Genomic DNA, 12,259 nt, shown 5'->3' on the forward strand with positions numbered 1-12,259 from the left:
CAAGTTTGGTCTAACTTATTTATGAAGTTTTCAAAAACCTCCACCTCAAGACAAAATTAACAGTATACAAAAACTTAATTAATAAAGCCTTTCTGAAAAGAAAAAAGCCTGATGTTGACTTCCTTTTTTTCCCAAAATAGTACTGACAAGCAAACATTAGAAATAAACAGCCTAAAATGAAATCCTAAATATCTATGGTATTTTACTGATCATTACTCTGAAGCAAATGTTAAGGTCTTGAAAACATGCAATCCCTAAAGTACAAGCAGTGAAAGAAACTTTTATTTTTCTTTAATAAAAGCAAGACTCAAAAACATGTCTTACAATAATAGATAGCTCAAATGGTCATATGTAGGTATATATTACATGTTGTAACCAGCAAACCTAAGGAACAGAAAGTGGATTATGCTGGAGAACCACTGTAAATTCAGGTCACAGTTTATCTTCTCCTTTTCACATTAGGATCGTATCTGCAACAAAAAAAGAAAATTTGTCACAAATAAGTAAAACTTAATGATACTCAAAGTTAACAATGTGATGTAAATAGCTTTATTATATGTTCATAAGAAGGGATTGGTCAGTGTTCAGTCCCTTCCCTGACTGCACTTCTGTAACTACAGGTGCTACAATTTGACTGAAGGATGCATAAGCTAGAACCTGTGCATGAGCTAGAGAGAACCTTTACTGAAATATTCACTGACTTCCTAGCTACTTAAAATCTTTAGATCTGATGCATGAACAAGCTTCTCCAAGCCTCTAATGTCCCAACATGAAGTTCCTCACTTAAAAAAAAAAAGGGGGGGGGCACACAGAGAGAAGGGAAAGGGCTACTGTATATTCACAGCAATGTACAACATTTGGCCACAGCTCATTCAGACAAAATCCTTCTGATGCTTCTTACTCCCACATAAAGCAGTTCCTTGCTTTACCTTCCCCTTTACATAGCTTCTGATTGATTTTTATTTATTTATATCTACTTTCTGGATATACCAAATACCTGATTTACTGCAATATGCTTATAGTTTGCCTCTGCTTGACACTGCTATCCCTTGGCCTTCTCTTTCTCTCCATGTGTGCTTCATCTCCCCAAACCCTGTGTCACTTCTTTGAAATTCTGATGTGTTTTGTATTCATGCATGAATAACTTATGGACACAACTGAATGATCAGGCAGTTTTACTTCCACTAATTCTGTTCTCATTCATCAAGACTTTTTTTGCTTAGACAGGAAAATGTGACAACTTGTGAGCCAAATTACATCACCGCATAACTAGAAAGGTATTAGAAGTCACTGCTGTTGCTGTACAACTCAGATTTTTGGCAAAAATGAAATGTGTACCCTTTGAAAGAAATGCTCTATTATTAACTATTAACAGTGCAAGCTATTAATGCAGTAAGATTTTCTGAATGGCTCTTACACATGTTGATATGTGGTATCATGTTTCTTTGATAGGGATTTGGACAAAAACATCGTTCTTCACCATACACATTTTTCTACCTAAATGCACAATTTTTAGTGTGAGCCAAACGCATGGCAAGTGAGAAGTCAAACAGTGGTTGCTTGCTTCTTCACTTAAAAACTAAGAAAATAATTAAATCTTTGCTAAACAAAATGAGATCCTTATACTAAATCTGAAAGCACTTCTTTGAATTTATTGCTATATCATTGTAATACATTAGTTCTAACATTTAAGTATGTCCTGGACACCAAATTCTATTTTGGGGTGGGGGAGAAGGGGATGATACATGATGAAAACCTGCCATCAGGACACCAAAAGCTTCAACCCTCTCTGTGACTGTCTGTGGAGATGCTGGCACTGACAATCATGATCATATTTTTACGTAATCTTCCCCACCTCACCTCCAGCCATCTTCCATGTTAAATGAAGCCTGTATGATGTTTTCCAAACAGAAAGAAATCGAACAACATTATCAGAGAAAGGAAACTGTACAGTGCCTGTGGCCCGAAATGGAAAAAGGACTACAGAGATTCCACTACTGTGAGAGAATGCACAAAGAAACAAAAGACCTTGCTGGGAACAGGGAGTGAAGGATACAAAGGGCTATTACTGAACATAATCCATTTATCTTCAGTTTTAGCAGACTGTATGATACTTTCCTATGCCTTCCCTTCCTCCACTATCTCAGTAGGCACTCAGCAGCAGTTGAGGGCACAGCTTTTCTTTCTAGCTCATCTTTACCTTTGAGTACTGCGTGACTCTTTCTAATGGCATCTTCAAACACAATTTTCACGGGAAATGGCAGCTGTTAACATTAGCATTATGCCAAGTAGTTTTACTCAGGATTGAGGACAAAATTAGAAGTATGTTACAAACTGCTGAACATTGTGTGTTTTAATATTTTTGACTGTGGAAAATTCTGTAAGTACAACTATCCTAAATAAACTGGAGTTGAGGTAAAAGCTTTTCTAAGCATGAATACATGCAAATTATCTAAGTTTCCACTGCTGTGTTTTGAAAGGCAAAAATTAATCAAGATATTTTGAACCAGTTAATATTTATACAATCACAGAATGGTGTGGGTTGGAAGGGACCTTAAAGATCATCTAGTTCCAACCCCCCTGCCACAGGCAGGGACACCTTTCCACTAGACCTGGTTGCTCAAAGCCTCATCCAATCTGGCCTTAAACACTGCCAGGGAGGGGGCAGCCACAACTTCTCTGGGCAACCTGTTCCAGTGTCTCACCACCCTCACAGTAAAGAATTTCTTCCTAATTCCAGCACAGCAATCAAGCTGCACCAGGTTTTTATAAATGTTTTCATAACTGACATACATTTAAAGGCTGTATTGCAGATGTAAAAACTGGATAAAGTAGCAAACTTGGCTTAGAACTTTTTTTAATTAGAAAGTGGTTATAAATCATTAAATTAGGATTACAGTTGAAAGTAACTGGACAGGAAATCAACTGAATAGGATGATTCTCTCTTTCAAAAGAGAGATCAGGAAAGCAGTAGGCAGCCAAAGTGAGGGTTATTGAAAGAAAACTGCTGAAACAGACTGTATTTTAGAGGCAAATGTAATGAGTTATGGCAAAAAGCAAAGGCAAACAGCCAAGGTGAACCTGGACCTACCAAAGAAATGTCTCAGACTCCTGTGACATAACCACTGATGAAGACAGAATGAATGAAGACTACTATGCTGTCAGGAGCACAGAATGATCAATGTAAAAATCCCTCTACTCCTCAGTCTGAAAATTGGAAAGACAGTAAGGCCTTCAGGGAGTTTCTAACAAGTAAAAAAAGCTAGCAGCTCTTTCATTGTGAATGGGTTTGAAAGCAGTTTAAGGTCTCAAAGATAAGGGACAAAGAGGGGCCACAATGAAGGATTTACTTAGGTGGGTTTTTACTTTTTTGTTTTAAATTCTGGGAATCATTACTTCAAAGATCAAAAAAAAAAAAAAGAAAGCAGTCCTGCCAATCACTTTTCCACAGAACTAGTATTCTGTTGCTTTAGCTCCCTCAAGTGACAGGGCAGACAAGTGCCATGGCCAGAATGAAAAAGTGGCAGACGCCCTCACTTTTTATTGGGCATTCAGATGACTGCCTTAATTGTAAGATCAAAACACTTCATTGGGCTCTAGCAAACACTAATAGTGGAAAGCCTGACCCCAGAATCTCTTCCAGCCTTTCTGAACAATCAATCTGGTGCATATAAGACAGGAAATAAGAATATTTTTGTTTTGAGAATGTTCGTATTAAAAAATCGTAGCAAGTCTGAATGAAATTGAAAGTTTAAGACATAAAAAAAATTGAGAGAAGTTGATGAATCATTTTTAGTATATTCCATACATGGAATACATGGAATTTTGAAAAGAATAGTCAAAGAAGTCTTTTACAAAATTGTAATTTGTCAAAAAAAAAAAAGATGTGATGCAAAAAATACACATTTTCTAAGTACAAACATAAAACTCTTACCTAAAGAGATCATCAGCAAGTGATTCTTCTCTTGCATGTCGGTTCTGTTCCTGAGAAAGTAAGTTTATTTAATATTTGATGTTAAGGATGAAGCTAATGAACAATATAGCAGAACAATATATTCCTGCACTAACACAGTTTTTCCTAAAGAAATAAGTTCTCTCTAAGTACTCCATTCAGTGCATATTCACATTAGATAATATATTTCACTACTCAAGTTTGGCTACTGCTGCCAATGGAATGGATTAGTTTGTGCAAGACCCCAATTTTGGTCAGAAACATGTTTTTTGTTTTTTAAGCATCATTATAGAAATAGGGAAATTTTTATCTGATTATTGGTGTGTAAAGAGAATTTTAATTAGCATTGTCTATACCCCAGGATAAAAAAAAAGGAGATAACAAAAAAGTGTTGATGTAGCAGGATCTCGATCAGGCTGTGGAAACAGAATATGACTCATCAGTAAGTATTTTTAAAGAAACTATTGGAAAATGAAAGTGCTAAAGAGCTGCTGTGATGAAATACAACATTTTTTTAGAACTTTTACATGGAAAGGTGAAGATTTTTGTAATAGAAAAAATATTAAATTTATTCTTACTATATCTCTTCAGTATACTCCAACAGAATTTTACTCAGGTATTTTCTGTTCTGTTCAAGAGTAGAATATCAATTGTACTGTATAAAAATCTGAACACAGTTAACCATGTAAAAGTTCTTCCGTGACACATTTTTAGAAGTCACAAGTTCCCATAATGCTTATTTTGCTTATTAAAAAAAAAGATCATTCTCTTTGAGGTTATTGATTTTGCTTTAAATCAGTATTTCTGATTATGTGAATGCTGCATGTAAAATGAATTCAAATAATCAGCAAAAAGATGAGCCTTACCACTGACCTCTGACTTTTCAGTAACTTTTCTAATGTGTATGTTCCTATGAGCATGTGTGAACAGCTAATTGGCTGAGGTTTTATTTCAAAAATAAAATTCTGAAGTATTTCAGTAATGACCACAGGTATGACCACTTACATAAGTCAAGTTTTGTTTGATCATCTTTAAAAAATAATTCCTTACCTCCATTTCTTGCCTTAACCAGTCTTCTAGCTCTGAATTCTTTTTAGCATGGTGAGCAATTAAATCTGATCCTCCAATAATGTATGGAATTCGTCCTGCCCCTGGATAAGCTACCTGTCAGACAATAAATTCTTACAATTACAATACAAGGCAAGCATACTGCAAGTAAAAGGTCTGTTTTAAAAAATTCAGAAAGTCTATTCAGATATCACAGAAGAAAGTGAGTCATTCTTTGAATAACATTTATCAGAGATCATATTTAAAAGAGATTGAAGTGAAAAAAGCATTTACAGAAAGCTATTAACTCCCTCCTTTTGCCAAAAGAAACAAACAAAAAAAAAGCTAACAAGTTACATATGCTAAATAAATCTGATAGTACATTAAATGGAGTTTGAAAACATTATAAACTGATTTTTACTTATAGATTCTATTTTATCATCAGAATGCATAAGCATCTATTACAAAACGGTAGAAAAGAAAATACTATCAGAAATTTAAAATGTCATCTAAAAATGACAGCATACTCCCAGAAAGCTGGAAGTGGTACTATGTGACTCACATTCTCTGCATAGTATTTTACTGAAATGCATTTCTAGTAATCTTACATCATATATACTTTTTTAATTTTTAAGATGAGCTGAAGTAGTATTTTTACATTGAACACTAATAATCTTCTCGAAATTACGTTCAGGACCCAAGCAAGCGATAATCTTACTTTTGTACGATACTAGATTCAGTTCTATTTAGATTTATTAGATAAAATGCAAGATTCTGAATCAGCATATGCTTTGTATGTAGGTCTTTGGAGAAGGCAAATTACCAGCTTTTGGAGGTACAACTGGAAGTCATGGTAAGCATAACTTAATGACTTATTCTAAGTAACAGCTTAGAATAGAGAGTACAAGTATCTAAATAATCTAGCATGAGGTAAGCCTTTGTCAGCCTGGTACTTCTTCAGTCAATTAGCAAAATATTTGTTAACAATATAATACGGTATTTAAATAGTTTCTTTCTGTAGTTACTATCAATTTTAAAAAAATCTTTCATAACATATATTTCTACAATCACAAGGCAATACTTTTTAGTATTTTTAAACAGTGCCATCTTGTGACCATTTCAAATACACACTAACCTTTTTGAACATTTTGAAATTTTTCTTTCCCCCGTAGCTGGCATTTCCAGTAAGCTGACTGTTCCATCTTGGATGGCTGACAACCAATGATCTAAACTCAGTCAACAGAAGTCTGCTAGGAAGATTGTTGGAGTCATCTTGAAGTTTGTGGTGGTTCTTATGTGGGAAGAAAAGGATGGAACACGTCAAGTGTATAAACAGACATACAGCATATCTAACAGTATAAATGTCAGAGAAAGAAATTATCATGAGCACAGCTGAGGCAAAAGTTTGGATTACAGAAGGGCGAGGGGAAGTAGTAGCAGTGCTAGAAGCCAAGAAGATGGATGTACTTATCTGCCTCCTTATATACTACCAATAGAGCTGTGAGCTCAGTAAATTTCTCTCTCTCATATTTACATCTCTTGAAAAGACAGAATCATTAAGAACTGCAGTAATAGTAAATCAGTGTACCTCATTTGACTAGGATTTTACTTCAAGATAAAACTTCAAGTAAAAAAAAAAAAATTTTCTTTTTCAATTTAGCTAATATCTAAGAATTACTTCTCTCCTCCCCTTCACCTTGCCTCTTACCCAAACTAATTTAATCAAGTGTGCTTACTCTAATGCAAACTCCAGTAAAGTCCACAAAAGACAAAGCTGAACATCATCAGCTCAATTCTAGCCTACAGATTTACCATTTAGGCCAACTCTAGGGCTATAAGATGGATCTGATCAATGAAGCAACTTTTTCTTGTACATGAGAACGCTCAGATGTCAGCAAGTTTGCATGCACACTTTGCTGCTTGGGGCTAGACCTATGTGGATTAAAAAGGAAGTCTGGGTGCAGGCCAAGTTCACAAGTAATGTTAAATTGTCTTCATGGACAGCTCCAGCCCAGATGCAGTACAGTTGTTTTCTAGCAAAGTATAAACTAGAAGTCTCTTAATCTGAGCTGACCCTGCACTTTGGTGTACCTGCACAGCATTCCCTCTTCTTGGGACTGTTTTCTGTACATTATGTGAAAAGGTTTTATCCTGCCCCTTGCTGACGGGCTACACTCTCCTTTACCTCTTCAGAATCTTTCCATTCAGTTTCATTTAGCCTCATCTCCTTTTCCTCTGCCTCCCTGCCATTCTCCGCAATTCTCCCCTCCTTCCTTCATTTTTCTCACCTATAACACAGCACGCTATTTACTGTTAATCAGTGTATGTTACATCTATTTTCTGTATGGTCCATCTCTTCCATTCGAGTTGTGATCTCCTTAGAACAGACAAGGAGATTATGTTCTTGTCTAGTCTTTAAGCATTAACATAACAAAAACATCAGTACAAGTATTAACCACATTGAAAGGTTAATACGATTACATTAGGTTTCTGTAGTTTCAGTCATCTTAAGTATCCATCCAAATACCATTACAAAAGCACACAGATCAACTACAGTTCTGTCTTTTCACAGTCAGTAATTTGGACTGTACTATTCAAATTTACACATGATTCTTTTAAGGAGTATAATCTTCAGCATCTCGTTTACTCTGAAATAAGATCCACACATACTATGTTCTTAAATGCAAAATTTTGATGCATTTTCTTAACACTTTTAAAAGTTTGCTGTTCAAACTTAACAATTAACTGGTTTCTTACCAAGACTGGTGACTCTTGCTTGATCTCACTTTTCATTTCTGAAGTTAGAACTGATCCAAGTTCCTCTTCGTTCTATTTGATTAAAAGTTATTTAAAATGTAACACTGAAATTAAACATAAATTTAACCACATAAAACTGTTTACTGCTCTTTACAGTGGAACAGGCATTTTCAAATCTATATAAATATCTGGACAGAAAAGAAACTGCACTGTACTTTTAAATTTATATTTCATGTACACGACAACAATTGCTTGGGTTTTTTTCTATTAAAAAAATCACCATTATTTTCTCACTTTTTTTTTTTTCTTATACCAGTAGCAAGTTTTGTCCATGTGTACGATCTCCAAAGTCCTGCCAGGTTCTAGAAAATACTGTAAAAGCTTTTGAATATAAAAAGTAGCATTATCAATTCCAAATGTTGTGTACATGTACGCAGAAAGGACATTTTATTACAAGGATAGGAAAGTATTCTGCAGGTTGCTTTCCTCCCATAGTTTAAGACCAGATTTGCCTTTCATAAATTATTTTCAGTGGTTGAAAAAAATCAGATGAGCTTTATGCACCCTGTAGATTTTGAGTCAATTACTCACATTCTCTGCCTTGCCAGATACACAAGGTGCCTCTATACTTTAAAAAAAAAAAAGTAACATAAATATGCCTGTGGAGCTTTAACATTAAATCTCCTTCCTATTTGACTGAAAACACAATTTATGTGAATAAAATAGGTCATCATTAATTAAGCTATTAGAAGGCTTTTTGTCAGCAAAAATCTTTAAGTGTGCATCTGATAAAACAAGAGCTTAGTTATACATAAGAATTTGTTTTCCTTCACGATCCTGACAAGAAGTCAGACTAGAAAAACTTCACAGGGCATAATAAAATTTGTAAGACTATTCCAAAGAGCCATTTTAGTCCCTCAGTACGGTCAGACCCAATAGAAAGTACCTCCTCTCTGATAGTATAAAGAGCAAAAAACAAAGATTCTCTACAAAGACTTACTTGTCTTTTAAAATTTGCCTATTAATAAAAAAAAAAAGCTTTATTATAAAGTTCAAAATTCACACTTTGCCAGAGGCAAGCTCCAGTAAAGTATCAAGAGAAGAGTGTTAAGCTGCTCTGAGCTAAGGATGCACAGGCAATTACTAATTCTCATCTGATCCAAGGTATCTTGCAAATTCCAGTTACTCAATCATACATTCAAACTTTATTATTACAGCATTTAAGCACTGCCTACACTGTAAGAATTGACTAGACAGGAAGCTTTAATATATATATTTTTTTAAATAAACAAAAATTAAACCTATTCCTTCTCTCTTATTCCCCTCTGCATTGTTAATAGTTTACTTTGCTAGAGCTCTCAGCATTTGTTTTCCTCTACAAACCTGCTTTTGTTTTTTTTCAATGAAGTGGCTACTGTTAACTCAAAATCCATTGTTTTCTTAATTTCTCTTAGAAAAGTGCCTTATTCTCAAAAACAGAGAAACAATCAAGAAAACTAACCAGAAGCTGTGTTGTGTTTTTTTTGGTCTTATTTGTATTTTGTTTTGGTTGGGTTTTTTTGTGGTTTGTTTTTGTTTTTTTTTTTTTTTTAGAGGACATTAGTGATTTGAACAGTAATTTTAATAATCTTTCACATGACATCTAGAGATTCTCACTTGAAAGATATTAGACACTACTGTAGCATTCAACAAAAGATGCCAACTAAGGTTTCTTCAGAAAATCCATTACAGAAAGATAATACAATTGAGTATTATTTTGGTATAAATACCAACATTATAATTAACACAACAACATACAATACGAAAAGTTCTTCTTGGACCAGAGATATATTCTGCTGTTACCTAACAGTACTTCAAGCAAAGAGAGAGAAAAACTTTCAGAATACAAGCAGCTTTCAATTCACAAAGTAACAAAGTCCTGAAGAATGAAAAAACATTTAGATAGGAGTAACACTGCAATGTTCACATGTAATAGATACATCATGTCAATTTTTAGTTACGAGTGATCTGAGAGGTTTAAGCAAACAAACTTTACAAAGCCACTGTCTGTATGCAGGCAGCCTCATCCTTAAAGAAGCTATCTGCATCCTTCTAACACAATTGTAAATGTCAAGATTAGACACAGGAGAAGAATACCACTTACCAATATTTTATTCTCTTCTCTCTGCTTTACATTTACTTCTCGAATCCTGCTTCCTTTGGCTTCCAAACATCGTTTTTTCCGTATATTTCCTTGAGCTTCCTGGTCATGATCTGCCATTTGATCTTCCCAGTCTAGGTCTCTGCTTCCAAACACAATTTCTAGTGCCTCTGTATCTTCAGATAAATCATCTAACTCCTTTCTCTTCTTTGGTGCATACTTTTCACTAGTAGTTTTAGTGTCTGTTTTATCACTTGCTAGTTTGCCACTTTCCCTCATAAGCTTTATACCCGTGTCTTCTAATGCAAAATTTGGGTTTGGGTCCAGGATGTTACTTTCCTTTTGATGCTGTTCTGCTTCACTGTTGCACACCGAAGCTGTGGGTTCAGTGCACTTGGAAACAGGCGATGACCTTTCCTCCAGTTTTGCTTGTTTGGGTACAGATGTTTCTTCTCCTTCTTCAGCTCTTTCCCTTAGCCAGAAAGTAATTACAAAAAGAAATTACAAAAGCAATTACAATTACAAAGATTACAAAAATTTTTGAATATGACTAGCTGCATCCCCAACATTAACAGCTTCCCGGGGGTTTAGCGACTGCATTGTGAAATTTGAACGTTAAGTACCCTTGAGGAAAAACTTGCCATTCTAGGAAGATGATCTCAAAATTACCTTTTTCAGTATGTCTTGAATTAAATGTACATCCCTTGAGTTAAAATTATTTTCCAGAAACAGCACCAACAATAAGGGAAGTAACACCAAGAACATTTTGACATACCTTTTTCTAGCTACCTGGAAGTAATTCATAATTGAGTTAGACTGGTGTCGTGAAGCGCACTCACTAGGTTTACCAGCTTCAGAAATTTTAGATGGCGAGACAGGATGACTTTTTTGACTAAATCCAGATGTTCTGTTCACTCTAGATATCGATGTTCCTGCATTTACGCTGCCACTTTCGCTAGCATTTTTCTTTACAGCAGTTATATCCTGGAAAGCCATTTTCCCTTTTCTGTCCATCTGGGGAGTATTCTCTATCACCATACTACATTAAAGAGAAAAAACATTAAGTGAACATACAAGATGTTACCACAGAGATACACATCAGAATACCACTTCTTAAAAAAGCTGTACTTGTACTTTGAACATACTTAGAAACATTGTAAATGTGCTAAAAACAAATGTAAAATTCGCTGTATTTTCATAATTGTGAAATGGCTTGAAAATTTTTAATAAAGACAGTCAAATCAGATATGCAGTATCTACATTTGTATCTGAAAAAGTCACAAGTCCTATGTGATGTTTTCTGTTATCTACCACTCAAAAGTAGAAATTATCTCACTGCAGACAAGTTAACAGGAATTTACTAAGTGTCATGTCAAACACTGTGTATCTTTGTCCATGGCAACGGTACAGTTCCTCTGCCACAAAAGATTGATTTGCAAATACTAGCTTAGAAACTATTTCCATGAATACCTTACCATGTCTGCTCTTCTATTTCTGTATCAGCTACATATACTGTGCTGTTATCTGCAGCAGTTGGCATTATGGTTTCATCCACAGCCAAGCTCTGAGAAATGGCTCTTCCCGCAACAGCTGATGCACGAGTACTTTCAGTTACAGCTGCAAGATCAACACAAGAGAATAATTAACAAGTTAATATCAAATCTGTGTTTCTTTGCATTATTTCTTGCAATAAATCTGTATTATCACACATTGGTAACTGATCAGGTGAGATTTTTGTAAAATAGTCTTAATGCAATCTTAATCAAAAAATTAATTTCTTAATTCAAAAAATTGAAAGAAACAGTTGTAAAGTCCATATTCTGGGATCTGGTTTTAGTTAAATATTCCACTGAATTAAGCAATGGAATTTTGCTTAAATAAAAATGAAGAACAATGGGAAACATATTAAATAGACATAATGTAATTAATAAATCATACAATATATATTTTATGCAAATCTGTCAGAGCACAAAAATCCTTACATTTACTGCTTTATGATCACAGAATCACACAGAATCAATCAGGTCAGAAGAGACCTCAGGGATCATCGAGTCCAACTGTTGCCCTGACACCACCCTGTTGACTAGACCATGGCACTAAGTGCCATGTCCAGTCTTTTCTTAAACACATCCAGAGATGGTGACTCCACCACCTCCCTGGGCAGCCCATTCCAATGTCTAATGACCCTTTCTGTAAAGAAATTCTTCCTAATGTCCAACCTGAACCTCCCCTGGTGAAGCTTGAGGCTGTGTCCTCTTGTCCTATCGCTAGTTGCCTGGGAGAAGAGGCCAACTCCCACTCCACTACAACCTCCCTTCAGGTAGTTGTAGACTGCACTAAGGCCACCTCTGAGCCTCCTCTTC

General features: G+C 35.1%; 1 protein-coding gene across 5 annotated transcripts in view; it reads right to left on the reverse strand.

The window, feature by feature from the left end:
- Nucleotides 1-260: 260 nt before the first annotated feature.
- Nucleotides 261-12,259, reverse strand: part of NBN (nibrin) — a 30,375-nt gene continuing 18,376 nt past the window's right edge. For all 5 annotated transcript variants that reach the window (XM_068396717.1, XM_068396716.1, XM_068396720.1 and 2 more), the window contains 8 exons: nt 11,372-11,513; nt 10,672-10,935; nt 9,900-10,368; nt 7,757-7,828; nt 6,135-6,290; nt 5,003-5,116; nt 3,935-3,984; nt 261-470 (listed from right to left, as the gene is read on the reverse strand). In XM_068396717.1, the coding sequence (XP_068252818.1) occupies nt 440-470; nt 3,935-3,984; nt 5,003-5,116; nt 6,135-6,290; nt 7,757-7,828; nt 9,900-10,368; nt 10,672-10,935; nt 11,372-11,513 (1,298 nt within the window). In that variant the 3' untranslated portion in view covers nt 261-439. The remainder of the gene's footprint in view (nt 471-3,934; nt 3,985-5,002; nt 5,117-6,134; nt 6,291-7,756; nt 7,829-9,899; nt 10,369-10,671; nt 10,936-11,371; nt 11,514-12,259) is intronic.

Source organism: Nyctibius grandis, chromosome 3 (genome assembly GCF_013368605.1).
Source record: "Nyctibius grandis isolate bNycGra1 chromosome 3, bNycGra1.pri, whole genome shotgun sequence".
In the NCBI taxonomy this organism is placed as follows: Eukaryota; Metazoa; Chordata; class Aves; order Nyctibiiformes; family Nyctibiidae; genus Nyctibius; species Nyctibius grandis.